At 43.5% G+C, this 18,529-nt stretch overlaps 1 protein-coding gene across 14 annotated transcripts in view; it reads left to right on the top strand.

Annotated features, from left to right (window-relative positions):
- Positions 1-18,529, top strand: part of zgc:114120 (uncharacterized protein LOC619267 homolog) — a 37,810-nt gene that overhangs the window by 12,309 nt on the left and 6,972 nt on the right. For 7 of the 14 annotated variants that reach the window (XR_006925333.1, XR_006925332.1, XM_046846575.1 and 4 more), the window contains 16 exons: positions 870-893; positions 7,051-7,249; positions 7,765-8,069; positions 8,703-9,412; positions 9,528-9,617; positions 9,867-9,907; positions 10,615-10,644; positions 12,119-12,279; positions 12,366-12,541; positions 13,306-13,436; positions 13,584-13,731; positions 13,812-13,999; positions 14,155-14,390; positions 15,690-15,978; positions 16,236-16,393; positions 17,470-17,652. Coding sequence is in view for 12 of the 14 variants with exons in the window: in XM_046846575.1 (XP_046702531.1) it covers positions 870-893; positions 7,051-7,249; positions 7,765-8,069; positions 8,703-9,412; positions 9,528-9,617; positions 9,867-9,907; positions 10,615-10,644; positions 12,119-12,279; positions 12,366-12,541; positions 13,306-13,436; positions 13,584-13,731; positions 13,812-13,999; positions 14,155-14,390; positions 15,690-15,978; positions 16,236-16,393; positions 17,470-17,652 (3,069 nt within the window). In the remaining 2 variants the exon portion in view is untranslated. Of the gene's footprint in view, positions 1-869; positions 894-4,067; positions 4,234-7,050; positions 7,250-7,764; positions 8,070-8,702; positions 9,413-9,527; positions 9,618-9,866; positions 9,908-10,614; positions 10,645-12,118; positions 12,280-12,365; positions 12,542-13,305; positions 13,437-13,583; positions 13,732-13,811; positions 14,000-14,154; positions 14,391-15,689; positions 15,979-16,235; positions 16,394-17,469; positions 17,653-18,529 lie in introns of those variants that run through there. The other 7 variants (XM_046846578.1, XM_046846582.1, XM_046846573.1 and 4 more) reach the window with 6 other exon arrangements.

Genomic DNA, 18,529 nt, shown 5'->3' with positions numbered 1-18,529 from the left:
TTGTGTGTGTGTGTGTGTGTGTGTGTGTGTGTGTGTGTGTGTGTGTGTGTACAGCCACTAGGCAGTCCAAGTGCATTGTAATTAGCCTTTATAATAAAGGCCAGCAGCCGATTTCACCATCTGTCTGTGTGTCTCTGTGACTAAAATTTAACAGAGAGTGTGACGTCTTTATGATGTGTGTGTGTGTGTGTGTTTCACCTGTTTGAATTCTAATTGTGAGAATGATATTAAATGATATAGCCCTTCTCCTTCCCTCTTTCTCTTCCTCTCTCCTCTCCTCTTATCCTCCCTTCCTCCTCTCTCTTTCCCGATCTGTTTTCCCTCTCCTTCCTGTCTTTTCTCTCTCCATCCTTCTCACCTTCTCTCTCCTCCATCCATCCTTCTATCTCTTATTCTTCCTCTCCTTCTCCCCACAAAATCTTTATCCCTCTCTCTGATCCCACCTCTACCCCTCGGTTTCTCCTCTCTCTACCCCTTCCTCCTCTCTACCCTCTCTTTCCTCCCTCTCTCCTTCTATTTCCCTACCTCCTTTTCTCTTCCTCTCTCCTCTCTCTTTCCACCCTTACACTTCTTCTCCCCTCTTTCCCTATCACCCTCTCCCAACCGCCCTAATTTTTCCCTCTTCCCTCTCTTTCTTTTCCTCCGTCTCCCCTCAATTTCTCCCCTCACTCTTTCTCTCTCTCCATTGTGTCTTAATGTTTTGTCTTTGATCATTCTTCCTCTCCACTAGTGACTCAGTTGTCTAGGACAAGTGCTTTTTGTAAAAAAGGAATGTAAGTGTTTAATATTCTCTCTCTCTCTCTCTCTCTCTCTCTCTCTCTCTCTCTCCTCTTTCCCTCCCTCATCCCTCCTCTCTCTCTCTCCCTTAGCAACCACATTACTGGAGCTTTAAGGTCAGTACACTGTAATTAATGAGTGCATTGATTCTTTTGCTATTTTTCCCTCTGAATGTTTGCATGATTTATCAGATTATCTACACACATGCTTCCTGGAGTTTCCACTAACCGCACACCTCAGCATCTCTCGGCTCTCACACCGAGTGTACAAACACACACACACACACACACACACACACACACACACACACACACACACACACACACACACACACACACAACCCGCCTGGATTCAGTGATGGCTCCTGTGTTTATTATATTATCACATTACAGGTTATAAGCAGCAGGACAATTCATTTACACTGAGTTTAATACATGAATTATTCCGCGGTTGGAGAGAGGAGAAATGGTGGAGCCTCACACACACACACACACACACACACACACACACACACACACACACACACACAGCAGCACATTTAGGGAAAGTTTAATTGCCCCCTTTAGAAATAGTTGCTAGGTAACTTGATTAGTATCTCGGTATCATAATCCTCCATCTGAAGCCTGTTTATGATTTGAAGACACTCTCTGGTCAAAAGTTTGTGGACACCCATCTCCTTATTCGCCGATTCCCATTCGCCGTTCTAAGCTCCACTCTTCTGGGGAAGATGAGATGTTCCACTCGATTTTGTCTAGTTGTGTGATATAGATGAGGAGGTAAAGACGCCTGAAGTTGCAGTCAAGCTGAAAAATTCACCCCAAAAAAGGTCTAGAGCTCTAGGAGAATCTTCCACACCTTTTATCCATTGGAAAGCATACCTTCATGAAGCTTTAGTATGGCTGGAAAAAAGTCAGGTAGAACATCAAAAACCTTGTGGAACGGATCAGGTAATAGGGTGTCCACAAAATTTTGACCAAAGTATATACTCCCCAAAGCTATATATAATGCGTGAAAGGTTCCTCTTCATGCAGCAAGGAACTTTCACCATAGGAAAACTACTTCGAAGAACCATTTTCTCTTGTAATTTGTTGATCTGCTGGGCCGTGATCGGTTCTCTATGAATGACCCGGTTTTCTAATGGGATTTAAAATTGCTCCACAGGGATCTGGTGGTCATTCATGATGACCTCATGGTAACACGCTGAGGGTTCAGTGCCCTTTATAATCGCAGTCTCTGTGTCCTGCTGTCTGCATAAAATAAAGCTCTGATAAACAGCGAGATAGGACAGTTCGGCTAGTCCAGTGTGGAACATGTATTTCAATGGATTCAAATAGGACAAACGTGTCCATCAGGTAGCTGGTGTCCTAGTTCATTCTAAAAGTTTTGAGGAGATCAGGACACTTGATATCCTCCAGTCCAACCTTCACAAACTATGTCTACATGGATTGGGTTTGGTTCACAGGGTTGCAGCATACGAAGGGCATCCGATACTTTGTGGCCCCAGTTAAGAGTGTGATGGTCAGTTGTTCACAAGCTTGGAGAAATTATTCATGAACAATTAATCTTCCAGTCAGTAAATCTCACACGGCTTCAGCAATGTTTGTTTCTGCTCTGAGGTGGCTGATTTAGTGATGTTCTGCCCATCTGTCTTGGGCTTCAAGTGTGTTGTAATAGCCTCTGCAGTGTGGCCGGGGAGTCATTATCATGCGAAGGAACATTTTTACCACTCAGTTATTTTCCCAACGGAATTGCATGATGAATCAAAAATCTGTTTAGATTTCCTTAGCATTCATCATCTCACTGATTCCCTACTTTACTGTCTGCAGTGCACACTGGACCAGCACAAAAATCTGCAGACTTCAGAGCAATAAATTTGACTTACTGCTGCTTTTTTTGGAGAAATGGGGTAGCGCCAATTTAACTCTTCGCTTCAAAAGATTTTAAGGCATCTTAAACTGTATGGTCTTCACCATGCTTCCCCTTCTGTGTACCGTCAAACGCTTTTCTTAGCATCAACCCAGCCGCCAAGATCCAGCCTCCAGGACCCAGCCTCCCAGACATAGGCTAGAGAGGACCCAGTCCCCAAGACCTAGGTTCTAGGACTCAGACCCCAAGAACCAGCCCCCAGGACCCAGCCCACAGGATCAGGCATCCGAGACCCAGCCTCAGAGACAAAGTCTCCAGAACCCAGCCCCCAGAATCCAGCCTCAAAGACCCAGTCTCCTAGATTCAGCCTACAGGACCCAACCTCCAAAACCCAGCCTCCAGGATCCAGCCCACAGAACACAGCCCCCAGAATCCAGTTTTCAGGATTTAGCCTTCAGAATCCAGGCTCCAGGATCCAGCCCTAATGACCCAGTCCCCAGGACCCAGCCTACAGGATCCAGCATCCCAGACCCAGCCTCCAAGACAAAGTCTTCAGGATGCTGCTTCCAGGACCCACCCTTCAGGATTAAGCATCCCAGACCCATCCTCCAAGACCAAATCACCAAGCCTAGCCTCCAAGACCAAGATCTGGTCATGTACTTTGACTCAAAGTTGATTAGATTAATTTCCATCTGCCAAGGAAATTACCTGTAAATATTGTTCTTGAGGTAGGTTCCTGTGGGTGTGGGTGAATGTTTTAAACCTGGAGCTGCCCCAGTACAAATAAAATTCTCAATAATATGTAAAATCACTGAGGGCTCCCTTAGGGAAAAGAGAAGAACCAGATTTATGCTACAGTACAGAGGGAAACAGATGGCCACATTTGGATCCTTGACCTACTCCAGCTGGGTTAGTGCCCCAAATACGGTCCAGCGTCTGGTGAGAGGAAGTGCTTTAGTTTCCCTCAAAGCAGTTACAGGAAAAAGTAGAACGGCCTTGGTACTTTGTCGCCTGATTATTGGGCGGTCCCATCTGCTGTGTGGCTGAGAAGGGGTCAGATTTTGCTCTGACTTTTGGATAAATCTAGAAAAACAGAGCTTCTATTCTGAGTATTCAACAAACCTTGCTTCCAAAGTTTTTTTTTTTTTTTTTTCCTGTTCTTCTTATATACACACCATATGGCAGGGACAGAGCAAATCAGGTTGTGAGATCTTCATAATGAGAAATGGGATTTCAGTGTCGGCTCTGAAGATTGAGAGATACACCTATCATCTTGTGAAGATATTGCACTATTTGATCTTTTTGAATGGTAAGGGGACCCATGAGCTGATGCCTCTATCGTCCTGACACTCTGAGAAAATGCAGGAGATTCTGGTTTATTTTAAAAACGGCTCTTTTTTTTTTTTTAAGGGTTGGATCTCCCTTTTGGACTTCAAGTTTGCTTCACGTTTGAAGACCCTATTAGTGGAATTAAGTATGCCCTGTTATGGAACTATAAATGTTCCTTAAATCCAGGATGGGCCTGGAACCAAAGTTCATGACTATAATTTATCTTCAGTAACCTGTTTATTCTGGTGAAGGTTGTGGAAGGTAAGGGGACCCATAACTTGATGCCTCTATCGTCCTGACACTCTGAGAAAATGCAGGAGTTTCTGGTTTATTTTTAATACGGTTTATTGTTCGTCTCTTCGATGCACTTCGATGATGCATCTTTCTGTTGAGGTTCACACAAACTTTGTGCCTTTTTTTCCGCACAAACTTAAGACAAGTGCTTTTTGTTCCGTCTCCAGCGGTTTCCACCAGCTTATGTGCTGTCAATTATACTGTGATGGTTTGCGCTGAGAGGACTGTTGCTAAGGTAACATCAAAGTGCTTAATGAGCTGGCAGTCTGGACCAGTAATGAACAGTACAGTCTCCAGAGTCTCTTCATTTTGCAGAGTTTCTGCCACTGATCTGTTTGCACACTTCAGACCATATTTCCAAAAGCTTGTTAGATTCACTACTTAATCAACCATGTTGGCTGCTAGCAATGGCGTCACCTTATTCTTGATAATTAACCTAGTGTTTGTTAACTAATAAACCATTTATCACCTGATTAAAATACTAGCGGAAAAACATAATTAGCCAAAGAGCTACATGCCTAGTCTATACTAACTTAATCTTACATGCTTAAATTTTAGACAGAACTACAATGTATTAGAGCAGATGCAACCCCCAATCTCAAATGTATTACCAAGCTGCCACTCTTGGGCCCTTGAGAAAGGCTTTTATTACACTCTGTGCTCCATGGGCTCTTACCCCAGCTAACATCCTTGGGATAAACGAAGAAGATTTTCATGTACATGTGACAAGTATATTGCAACTTTTCCTCCAACTTTTTATTAGTCCCTTTTGCAGTTTCCATGTTTGGCCACTAGGGAATGGGAATACGAACTCATTGGATTTAAATAATGCAGCGATGGTAATTCCAGGGCCGAACCTCGAGATCAGGTCAAAATGTAGAACTCCCTTAACAAACAAAAGTTGTAGGCTTGTTAGGAGCAATTTAGAACTGCAGAAGCTGATAATCATAGCTCATGGAAACTTTTTGAGCCGTCAGTTACCCTTCCTGTGTGGACATGAAAAGTTTTTTGAAAAGTGCTAGCAATTCATTTAAGATCGTTTAACAGTAATAATGCAGCGTATTGGTTTATTGATGCACGCTGAAATAGATCCTGTCCTGAGAGCAGGAGGTGAATCCCAAATTGGTGCTTTGCCAAACACAGGTTTGCAAAGCTGTCCTGGTTCCAGAGTTCCATTGCACACTGTAATAATATATCCCTTATGATTCTGTCACTCTTCACATTGGTGAAAGGCAGCACAGGTTAAAGCCATAGAAAACTTTCCTTTTGATGACCTGTAGTTACCCCCGACATCCTGGAAAACACTGCGCCAGTGATCAATAGGGTTGCCGTTATCATAATTAGCTTGTTAATCATTAGAACCTGAGGTTAATTAGCTGCTCATACAGCCGCTGCGACTCTGTAGTCCTGATTTAACACGTGTGTGTGTGTGTGTGTTTGTGTCGACATTTGACTACCGGCTTATTACATTACCAATTTGTGGGATTTAACCCCTTACTTAATTTCCATCTAAAGGGAACGATGCAGCGGTGCTTACTTCGTTTGACTGTCCATCTCTACACAATTCACTGTAAATCCCATCATCTGCGTCCATGCACAGAAACACACACACACACACACACACACACACACACACACACACACACACACTCATCAATACAAAGAATAACCTCCGTCACACGGTAACCAGTGTAGTTAGGGAACGGGTGCAGTTGGAATGACGGGAGGCTGTCCCTAATTTGCATAACCATGAATATTCATTTTTTTTGCATTCTTTCTGCCTACACGTTATTGTAGTCATTTCATGCGTACACATCAGACTCTAAAGATAGTTGTACAGTGCGTGTGTGTTGTAGCATCAAAAGGATCCTTTGCGCATTTGAGCCTAATTAGTTCCGCTTGACTAGCCAACATTGCCAAAAGACCACACACTCGTATACACATGCGCAAAAAGTTCTCCCTTGATGGTCCGCCACCTTCCCATAAGGCATCATTGTAGAGTTCTGCACATCTGTTACAACAGTGCAGCTAATTAAAGTCAGTGCAGTGCCGAGAAGTCATTTCACTTTTGATTGTACAAATGCAAATATTTCGGCAGGTTTCTGCTTCCTGTTTCACGAGTGAGCCGAGTTAATCGTCCTTTTAGCAACCAGCATCTCTTTGAAGTAACAAGTTCAGCTAATGGTGGGCTGTCAGTGCTACCAAAGCCTGTCAGAATCCCTGACTTATTTTTATTTTTATTGCGTTTCTCCCAGCTGCAATGCCTCCAGGAGTGTCTGTTTACATTGGAGTTTCTATCAATCAGATTTCCGCCATCATTTCACATGTTGCCAGACATGTTGTCAAACGTCTAGTCGTTCTTGTTACTCATTTTCTGAGCCATTCTTCAAAACCACATTGAAAAGGAAGAAACTGCTACTTTCACACTTTTGACCTTGCTGTGACCTTTGAATCAGCACCAAAATCTATTATAAGTCTATACGAAGCCCACGAGCGCTTGCTCAATTGAGATAGACATACTGTTCCTCGACTTTGAATGAAATTCCTTGAATAGTCATGTGACTTTCCTCCACATGAGAAAGTCCTGAAGACTTTCTCATGGGGGGAAAAAAGCTCAAGTATTGTTCCCCTTGAAGCGCTTCCTTCCAGTGATGTATTTCATTTTCCATAGGACCTCAAAAGTTCTGACAAATACTAGATAGTTCTAGATTAGTCTTACATCAAGAACGTACGATTTATGCCGACTGGTAAAACAGGTGTCACGTTTAAGCTCTTTCTCTGTAGGCGAGGACTCCACGTGCCAGCGGTGGAGGTCATCACTCGCTTGCCGATCAGGGTGGAGGACGCTCGTTCTACGCCTCAGCGGAGAACCTCGAGACCATGGGCGACGCTGACCTCGCCCTTGGCTTTAGCCGCTCCAACCGGCTCAGACAGAGCTTGCCACTAGCTCGCTCTCCCAGCCAGAACAAGTTTCGCCCACCAGGTACAACCTCAACAGCACCTACATACGTACACATTCGCCACATTGTAAGGGCTCCTTTCTCAGGGTGATGAAACGTAGATAAAAAAGACGCCAGCCGGTATAATGATAAGGTAGAAAGATACAATTTGCCTTTCAACAAATCAGATTGATGATTCACTGCATCTTGCGTTCTCAGCTTCCCAGAAAAAACTATGTATTTTTATTTTTTTTTTAATCATAAGACAGTCATTTTGTAAACATTGGTCATAAACAGGAGCCTTTTAATCCTGGCAGGAGGGCTCAGAGGAGAGGCATACTGAGAGGCGAGATTTACACCCAGGGTTTTTGTTAAACGGTGAACACTGTCCTCTTCAGAGAGAGGCCAAATCCCTCCCACGAGATTTCTCCTAACATTGGCTGCACTCACAAAAAGCAATTAATCTGCTGTTAGACTTTTCTCCTCCCTCTCTGATCTTTTACTCCTGACCTATCACTCCGCCGTCTCTCACTCTCTTTTTCACTCCTACCCTCCTCAGGCGTTTTGTTCCTGCAGTTTGGTGATGAGACACGGCGGGTTCACCTCAGCCACGAGCTGAGCAGCATGGAGACTCTGCACGCGCTGATCGTTCACGTGTTCCCTCAGCAGCTGAACATGAGTGCGCTCCGATCGCCTGCCACCGCCATCCTCATCAAAGACGAGGCACGCAACGTCTTCTATGAGCTGGACGACCCTCGCCGCATCCATGACCGCTGCGTCCTCAAGATCTACTGCCGAGACACACCCTACAACACTCAGCACCACCATGCACACCACGGCCACGTTGCCAATGGAGACATGCGGGTGAGCGTCCAACATACTGATATTCAAAATATAGCATACTATTAAACATCACAATCATACTGGACTACACTACTGAACAACACACTCATACTAGCACTATACTACTGTAAAACACACTCATACTGCACTATACTACTGAACAACACACTCATACTGCACTATACTCGTGAACTTTAGCCTTTTTATTTAGAACCAGGCCATTGGCATTAAAAAAAAAAAAATCAAACCCCACAGCTATTAAAATTTTTTTTATATTGTCAGTACTTACAATGATAGACCATATGGTGTACTTTTGAAAAATGAGTATATGCTAATGTAGGTATTATTTAACTCCGGTCTTAAGGAAGCGGCCATCTGCCACCCGCACCACCACACACACATTTACACACTCTGAATGATGATAGCAATAAAAACACAAAACAATCCGGGGAAATATTGTAGGCTCATAATGGTACTTAATAAACAACCAATCTTAAGCAAGTTAACAGCCCCACCCACTTGATTTCAATTGGTTTGAAAGACAAGGGTTCACAAGGGGTAACTAAAACTTTTCACTTTTCCTGTACTAATAAAAGTGTCCATATGCAATTATGTGGCGGTTCAATTCTTTCTTTTCTTGTCTTCGTACACCAGAGGGAGCTGGTATACACGTCACGCGACTCTTCTCCCACTCGCCGTTTGAATGCGCTCCCTTCGTCCTCCTCTCCATCAGCCTCCCCGTCTCGTCCACACTCCCGCCTGTCCTATGCGTCTGTCCGACCTTCCTCATATGCTGGTCCAACCCCGTCCCCTCAAGCTCAACCATACCAGCACCAGCACCAGAACCCCAACCACCCCGCCTTCTGCCCCTCCCCAAGTGCCATCCTGGAGCGGCGTGATGTCCGACCAGATGAAGAGGTGCCAGCATCACCATCCAAGAGTGTGGTGCTTCTGAAAAATGAGATGGCATATGCTGATCCGTATGCACTTGTCCATGGAGTGGCTTCACCCCAGTCAATCGCTTTCCGACGTGGTTCACTGCGTTCCCTGAGCCCGTATTCGGCTGCTGCGTTGCACTGCGAATTTGACCCTGCCCTCTACAGGCCCGGAGGACCGCTCTACACCGAGCCTTATGGCTCCATGGGCTTCCGAACTTTGCCACCTGCATCACCGCAGAAACTCGAGCCGTACAGGGGACACTCGGGACGAGGATCTCCCGGAAGGCAGGGCTTCCGGAAAGATGGGACGGTGTATGTTGAGGGCCATAAAGCTCGAGTCGGGGGCCCTCTCCTGGACCAGATGTGTGTTATGGGTGGAGCAGGAGGAGAGGGCGTGGCACTGGCAGGTTATGAAACTGACACAAGGTTAGTTTAAAGTATTTGTCCTCAAAACTGCCAAGAAAACCTGCTAATGCTTTTTCTGCAACACCAAGGGTTAATTATTCAAACATAATTATAATTTGATTAATGTACTTGTGAGATCCAGGGAGCGAATGGAGGCCATGGAGAAACAGATTGCCAGTTTGACTGGTCTGGTCCAGAGTGTCCTTACCCGGGCACCAGACAGTCCGTAAGAGCTTTTCCTCAATTCTTTGAAGCCTAAAAAATAACACATGCATTGCTAAGATAGAAACATAAACCTGTAGTGACATAAACCTAATCTGACAAAGTGTATATTAGTTTTTTTATGAATCGTTTTGAAGGTCTGCATTCAAATGATTAATAGAGTTTGACACCAGACTTGTGGAACTTGGAAGAGAGACTTGATATTAATGTATATTAATAGTAGATAGTGTGTGATGGATATTTTCTTCTACAGTGACAAGGCAGAAACAGGAAGTGACTGCTCAGCACCTGAGAGTAAGTACCGTACAGTGTATGTGTGAATGCATGATATGGCAAAAAAAAAAAGGGACAATTCATGACAAAATCTTGTGCAAACTTCTGATATAAAAAAATATTCTACTCAGCCCAGCCAATCAAAATTGAGAACTGGTTGACCAACATACAGAGAAGAGATGAGAAATCTGAAACCGTTTATGGATTCAAATCTGTCTGAATCACTCAGTCAGTGGATTCGAGTCTCACAAGTCCCTTGAGTCACTTGAGTCAGTAAGGATTCTACATAGAGGGCACTCACCAAATACTTGGAATTCACTGAATCTATGGACTCATGAATCACACTCACAAGTCCCTCAGATCCAGCTGTTTCTCTGCATGCTACAAGTCAGACAGATTCGCTAAATCCCGTGGAAGACGCGCATAGGAGTCGTGATTTTGAGTCTCTTGTGTTTCTGACCATACAGGAAGTTTCCTGTACCTCTTTTTTTTAAAGAACGCCTCCACCAAGGTGCTTTTCTGTCTCTGTAAAATAGGAAGGACATACAACTGAGCAGCTATGGGGTTTAGGTTCTTGCACAGGGGCCCAGGAGTAGCAGCTTGGTGGGGTAGGGTTTTAACTCACAACCTTCGGCTCCAAAGTCCTGTTCCGAATAAGGTGCCTGAACCTCGCCTCCATTCATCGGGATAAGGACACGGGTTAACCCTTGCCGTGTTTTGTGTTTCAGCTGCCAGGTCTAGAAAAGGTAAAGAAAAAGGTATTTATATGTGTGTGTGCGTTGCTTTGTTTCTTCACTCCAGTCCACTAAAGATGTTGTTGACTCCTATTTGTCCAAAGTCTGTCGACCCCCCCCAACACCACTGAAGAGCTGTTTTTATTTCATCAGTTATGACTAAACTGAAAAAGAAAGTTTTTTCGTGTAACGCAAAGGTGCAGTTTGCACCACAGCATACTTTTTATTATTATTATTCGTTTATAGTTATTTTTAATGCTGTGAAATGTCCAAGTTTACGAAAGTTTCCACACATTTGGCAGATGCCCTAATCTAATTTAAACAACTGAGCAGTTGAGATTTAAGACCTTGCTCATGGGCAGAGCAAATGGTGGATTGGTGGTGCTGGGATTTAAACTCAAAACCTTCCAAACAGAAGTCCAACATTAACTTAAGCATTGAAATACCACCAGGTAATCAGACTCAGCTTGTCATGGAATGGAGAAGTCACGCGCAGTACTTGTTACTATAGGGACATATCTATAGGGGAAGTAGGAGCTTAGTGGTTAAGGCTTTGGATTATTAATTGAAAGGTTTGGGGTTCAAGCCCTGGTATGACCAAACTGCCACATTAGGGCCCTTGAACATGGCCCTTAACCTTGTATGCTCCAGGGGTGCTGTATCATGGTTGACCCTGTGCTCTGACCCCAGCTTCCTAACATATTATTAAACTGTAAAGCAACAGAAGGATTGTTCATGTTCAGTTCACCAAGAAACTACAAAACAGAACTAAAGTCCATTAACAAAAACACCTTTTGGCAACGTCCACACTGATACGTTTTTGTTTGAAAAATAAAATAGAAAGGAATGGAATATAAAATGAAATTGAAATACTTTTTCATACTTTTCCAAAATGCGTAGGAACCCTGTAGTAGTTTTTCATAACTGATTAAATAAAAAACAGAGGACCTGGTACCTGTTCTAGATTGTACGGAATGGAGTCAGGGAAAATTTGATCCCTGAGATTGGAACACCAATGTGTTACAATGTGTGTGTAAGCAAGTGTGTTTAACCCAAAACATCATGGAATGTTTGTACTGCAACCCCTGACCACTGGAATGAACCGTAGAGCGAGGTTTCATCAGCGGCATGTTGTGTTCCCTTTTTTCTTTCCCCGAAGTGACCAATAGTGCTGATGACCTGGACATTGCTTGGATGCAAGTCATGTGTGTTTGACATAATTTGAAGGGAATGTAGATGTCTGTTGCATGCAGAATCTACAGAGGTGTTGTGGTGAAGCAAACCTCAGATACAGTAGATCTGTATCAAGTTCGCTGAGGGGAAGACAATGTACCGAAGCGGAAAGGATGAACTAATTTACTCGTTATTCTTTATTATTTTACATCAGCTACCATTTAAGAATTTCTAGTCAAAAAATTTCCAGCCAACCAAAATCCTACCTGGAGTTGCTATGCTTTACCACTTGCTGTTTCCTGACCTCGATTCTTCTCCCGGCCAGCCACGACTCCCTCGGCTCCCCTGGCCCTAATGCCCCCGCCGCCCACCGGGACATCTCAGCCGATTACAATGTCTCGCTTACAAATGCAGCTGCGTCTCAGCGACTTGCAACGGAGTACGACGGAGCTACGCAAGCAGCTGTCACAGTTACGCAAAATACAGGTGCGCTCCGTGATGGAGGATTCCAGCTATAACCTTTTCTAAAAAGACGCTTGGTAAAGAATTTGATTTGGTTTGCATGCTTTCAGATGCAGAATCAAGACTCGGTGCATACTCTGCTGCGGCAAGCTGAGGCCGATTTGGGTCTTTGCCTTATCGAAGCGTCTCGGACGCAGGAGGATCCTCTACAACGCCAGCGCCTCCTTGTGGAGGAAGAGAGACTGCGCTATCTCAACGAAGAGGAACTGATTATACAGCAGCTACAGTGAGCTGTGTTTCCTATAATATTTCACTACTGTCTTAACCTGCCTCACTAGCTTATGGATATGAGGATGGGCCCTTGGGATCACATGATATCATGATATCCAAACCTTTTCTCAGCTCTATTTACATAATATGCCTAATACTAGCTAGTAGATTAAACAAACTAGGCTACTTGGTTTAAGAACCACAACAGCCAGACAAGCTTGCTTGCAAACTAGCGGTTATCCAAATGTTTGCTAGTGAAATAGCTTGCTGGTGAATTTATCGTTTTATTCGAATAATCAATTGGTTAAAAAATATTCTGTTTTACATGTTACATTAGTATTAGCTAGCTAACTATTTAACTTGACTAATGCTAACATTACCTCTGCAGTTGTAGCTAACTGTTTTTGTTCAATGAGTGAAAAGGCGATCATTTGTGCGTTTTAAGCAGCCGCTATGACTTTGACCCACTTGCAATTGTGTTTTGCTTTGTGAGCGTGTTTTATTCAAATGCAACCCCATTTTTTTGTTCCACTTTGCTCTATTTATAGGCTCCATGATAGTGTAAATAAATTGATTAATTAATTTGTCTGGTACGCATAATAACTCTCTTGCCTGCAATCTATGGGCTAGAGTTTGCATTGCACAAAGGATCCAAAGTAACAATTTCTTGGATTTAGTGAGTAAGTCAACAAAAAAAACATAACGCTAATATGGGACAGTGTGGATTGTGGGACTATCGAATTGCGATGTTGTCTTGCATGTATGCTTTTGTGGTAACAGTGATTTGGAACGTTCAGTGGAGGAAATGAAGATGGGAGCAGGGCTAAACCATCGATTGGTGACAGAACAGGAAGTGGAACAGAAAAGCCAAGAGCTCCGGAGGCTTGGAGAGACGCTGACCAAGCTTAAGAGTGAGTACAGGAACGGAACATATAAAAAAACAAAAAGGGCCAATTAGAAACCAGGATAATGCTTACAGCCTGAACCCAAACTGGTAGGACTTAAAATTACGCTATATTGTATTATATGAATTCTTGTGGGGGTTTGTGTTTGTCCAGATCAATTTCCGACGCTGCAAAGTAAAATGCGAGTGGTGCTGCGAGTGGAGGTCGAGGCAGTGAAATTTTTGAAGGAGGAACCACTGAGGCTGGATGCTTTACTGAAACGATGCAGAAACGTCACAGATACACTTGCAATGCTTAGGAGGTAGTGCATGCACAAACATTCACACAAATTTATCCAAGAAATCCGCTACAGATTTTAAAAGTGTATTTGCCTGCTAACAGGCAGGTATCCGAGGGCCTATGGAAGACGCCGGAAGACTTTGACAGCTCCTTAGATGTTGACTTTACAAAGAGCTGTGATTTGGACATCCTAACAAGTCCGTCTCTGACCAGTCTACCCGACTTCACAGGCACTTTAACGGGGACTACAATTCTGTCAGGTTCCCTGACAACCAACTCTGCCAGCTTAGGTACTATATTTTATTTGTATAAATGATTAGGACACAGGTTTCCAAGTCCTGGAGGATTAGTCTGTAAATTAGGTGACAAACTCCTGTCATCATTATCTGGATTTTCTTAAGAATCGGTCAATGTAAACTGTAAATTGACTCAGCTTTCTTTTTAGGCTCCGGTGCCAGCCTGTCTTGTGCTCTCGGCACCAGTCTGGGCTCATGTCTGAGTGGTGCGGCTGGTTTAGCAGGCACTACCACTCTTGGAAACTGGTTGGCAAGCACCGGAGTTGTAGACAGCAGCCTGCCTGAACAGGATGTCACCTCAGCAGGGACACCAAAGAGCCGGGGAATCGAGGATCTGCCTTCACGGAGAGAAACTGACAAAGGAGTGTCCGTGGAAGTTCGTCTGGTAATGCAGACTTCTGGTATTGCTTTATTGGTGTGGTGGGTGTCCTTGCTCTTCAGAAAAAAGATACATTCAATTGACTTATAAGACCAAGTGTAGGCGACTTGGTAACTGCGATCTTCTGTAGCCTCAATATTTGGTTGAAGCTTACAGGCAATAACAGTTTATACAACTTTCAGTTCTAGAATTGTATCCAGCCTGTAAAAATAAATACTCATGAAATTACCTTGCCAAGTCAAAGGAGTGTATTGCTCACATTAGGGCCACCTTTGGTGAATTTAAGGAGAAATAGACAAAGATGAATAAAAAATATAACTGCATTTGGTCTGGATTGAGGCCACTGAGACTTGCCGTTAGAATCAGGCCTGGGTGTGGTGTCTAGTTCCGTACATCTGGGTGTGGTATCTGCATTACAACTACAGTAAAAATAATAATGTGGTGGTATCTGTCCTACTCCAGAGGTTTCACCCAGACAGTTCTAAGCATAAGGATTTATCTTGGTTGAAGTTGTGCAGATTTGTTTGTGAAAAGTAGGACACTCCAACAATACTAATGAAGAACTTCAATGTCAAGTGGTAACTGATATAGAAGAGTTTAAGAGGCACTGAGTTTAAGATTTTGTCGGCCTGTTAGTAGGAAGTGCCCTGAATTCATTTTGATTTTCATGGCCGGAATATCAATTCCAGAAGCATTTTACTTTATTTTGTCCCCTTGTACCAATAGAAGTGTCCCTCTGATACATACTAAATAATAATAATATTTTCTCTGATTTAATCAAACTGTTGACCCTGGAGGATTTTAATGGCGAAAAAGACTTTACACGAGAGTCAATCTGACAGTCAGACTGGGCCAATTCTTGCCTTTTGTTGCCCTTGGCAAAATTCCTATTGTCACCCCCTAACACCCACCCACCACAAGGCTGGTACAAATCACACCATACAAATCATTTGCAACCTTCTATAAAAATGGTTAAACACATTTGATAATCATTGCAAAATTGCTTGGATTCATGTAAGTTAAAATTGTAATATAAATGGGCGAGGACGGCGACGAGGGAGGGGGTGCTCAGACCGTTGCAACCTAGGTCACCGAGCTGGGGTGAAACTAAAAGAATGCAGTCAATAGAACAAGCAACAGAAATCAGTTTCCTTCACAGTGTTGAACTAAATGTATGAGATCAAACAGCTGAAATTACAGAGCCAGGACTTGCTGTGGGGATTATACAATTACAGTTGGCCTCAAGCCACAGAAACGTCATTAAACCTACACACGCTGACATTATTTACATCCGTTTGTGTCTAGGCAGCGGAGCGCGACTGGGAAGAAAAGCGGGCAAGTTTAACCCAGTTTAGTGCCCAGGACATAAATCGTCTTTTGGAGGAGACGCAAGCCGAACTGATGAAGGCCATCCCCGATCTGGATTTTGCTGCCAAGCAGATCACCAAACCGGCGGTGCCTCCGAAACCGCACCTCTCCTCTTTACCCAAACCTGCTTCACCGTCCTCCACACCAAGCTGTACGCCTGAACACCAGCCGGGAAAGCCGCCACCCAAACCAGCCGGGAAGGAAGGCATTCAACGGAGAGAATCAGGTAATTCCGCTAGCAAAACCAATTCATCCGAACTCCAGGTTTTACATGCTAAAACAAAGCGAAAATCCCTTAAGAGGTGTTCTGCTCAAGACCCTGACCTTTGTTTTTCTTGCGGAAACGAGACAGTTTTTTGAATCATGCCGCAATATTGGCGCAATTGCTCTAATATTTGCAATAACAATATCTCAGAGGGTTACAACATACCAATTATCCCATATGACCAGTTTATCTTGTGTGCATTTGTTTGGATTGTGTAGACCGAACGACCGTAGGGGAGCTGACCGTTCCGCGGTATCGCACGGAGAAGCCGTCCAAGTCTCCGCCACCTCCACCACCACGCCGCAGTTTTCCATCGAGCCACAGGCTCACGACCAACAGCAGTGGCGAGGTCGTCATCGTTAACAAAAGCATCAATGTGAGGAATACATTTATCCTTTTTTTTGGGGGGGGGAGGGGGGTGCTTTCATCTTTGCTCCTTGTGGCATGACATGACACAGGATGTGAGTTTTATATATATATATATATATATATATATATATATATATATATATATATATATATATATATATATATATATATATATACTATGAGACAATATAGTGCCAAAAGTATTGGGACACCTGACTTTTCTATCCATATGTGCTTCTTCCCCAAACTGTTCACCAAAATTGGAGGCACAACAAAAGTGAAATTTTCTCAATGCCAGCCCCGTAAAGAAATGCTTCACTTGGACTGGAGTGAAAGATCTTAATTGGCCTTCTATAGAGCGCTAAACTCTAATGAAACACCTTTGAGGTTAATGTTAATGCTGACTGCACTCCAGGCCTCCTCACCTCACCTCCATCAGTACCTGACTTAAAACACCCTTGTGGATGAATGAAATCTACACAAAACTCCACGAGCACATGCCAAAATTTTGTGGAGGATCTTCCATATTTTAACAGCAAACAGGGACTGAATAGTCAGGTATCCACAAACTCTTGTTTGCATGCGACACTATTCACACAATTGTTTTATTCTAACTGATCTGCATAATTAACGATTAAACATTTGTAGATTTCACATGCAAATTAGGGCTCTTTGGGGAGAATCGTGTCTAAATGTCTTGTTTCATATTCTTCTAGCTTGTCGCATTCAATAGCAAGCTAGCTTACTAAAGCAGAAAAAATTGCAGAAAGACAACTGCTTTTCCATTTTTATTGGAATTTGATTGGCAGATCTTCAAATGGATTTGATTTTATATACATTTATACACAAATGAAAGTGGTAGCTCAGTGATAAGATGTTGGAATTCTGACCGGAGGCTCATGGGTTCAAATCCCAGCACCACCAAGCTGCCACAGCTGGTCCATTGAGCACAGAACATAACCCTCAACTACTCAGATTAGCTGTATAACTGAGATAACTATAAGTCGCTCCAGATAAGCGTGTCCTCCAAATGTCATAAATTGCAGCTACATCCTCGTGCACCATCTGCCCGTCTTTGTACAGAAACCTGAAAAGAACGAAAACTGTGAGTCCGATGCTCAAGTCCAATCTCAGACTCCACCCGTTAAACTCAGACGCCCTTCGACCTCCGACGGCCCGCGACCCTCTTCCACGCCACCGGTTATCGCTGCTTCTGGGATGAGGGAAGATGAGAACGAGGAGGAGAAGATCATAGCAGAGCTTGAGGTAAAAAAAAATGTGGTTGGATAAATATATATTAATATAAAAATTGCAATGAAATGAAGCAAATAGTTTGGAGCTTATCATCTTAATTCCTTCTTACACACATGCCATGCACACACACATACAATATGGCAGATTTTCCAGCCAGTTCTGGTAAAGCCCCTCACCCCCAAGCCCACCAGTCTCCCCCAGTCCACCAGACCCGAGAGCAACTCTCCAAGTTTGGGTCAGTGGACCTGCAGCAGATTGTGGTTCGAGGTAACCGGTTAATTCAACATTCCCTGGTTTTCCTTCTGCTTAGATCCTCATGCTCCTGATCTGATTTCTGATTCTCTGGCAACCTTTTGAAATTTTGACAGACTTTGATAGCACAGGTGCTGCTGAGTTCTTCAATCTGATCGGCCCGAATGGGCTGGTTCTGTCTAGAGGTGCTTTATTTGTACCTATACTACACGGCCAAAAGTTTGTTCTTTATCGTCGCACAATTCCGTCGCCATCCGCTGTTGTAATGACCCCCCACAAATGTAGCATGAGATTTTTCCTTCACTTGAGCCAGCAGACCAAAACATTTTTTTCAGCAGGACACTTGTGCACAAAGCCAGCTCCATGAAGATATACTTTCCATGGGTTGGAATATGTAGAAGATCTCCTGCTAGAGAGCTATAAACATATATGAACACATCAGGCCTCCTCAACTTACCTCACCTCCATTTGTACCTTTACTAACACTCTTGTGGCTGAATGAAATCTCCACAAAATCTAGGGGGAAATCTAACCAGAAGTTTATTAGAACAGCAAATCGGGACTCAAGGAATGTCAAGAAATCAAAACGTTACCATTACAGTCTAATGACCTGGAGGAGCTTTTCCTGTATTTCCAA

The sequence above is a fragment of the Silurus meridionalis genome, chromosome 4 (assembly GCF_014805685.1).
Source record: "Silurus meridionalis isolate SWU-2019-XX chromosome 4, ASM1480568v1, whole genome shotgun sequence".
Lineage (NCBI taxonomy): Eukaryota > Metazoa > Chordata > Actinopteri > Siluriformes > Siluridae > Silurus > Silurus meridionalis.
This window is presented reverse-complemented; position numbering and strand designations above follow the sequence as displayed.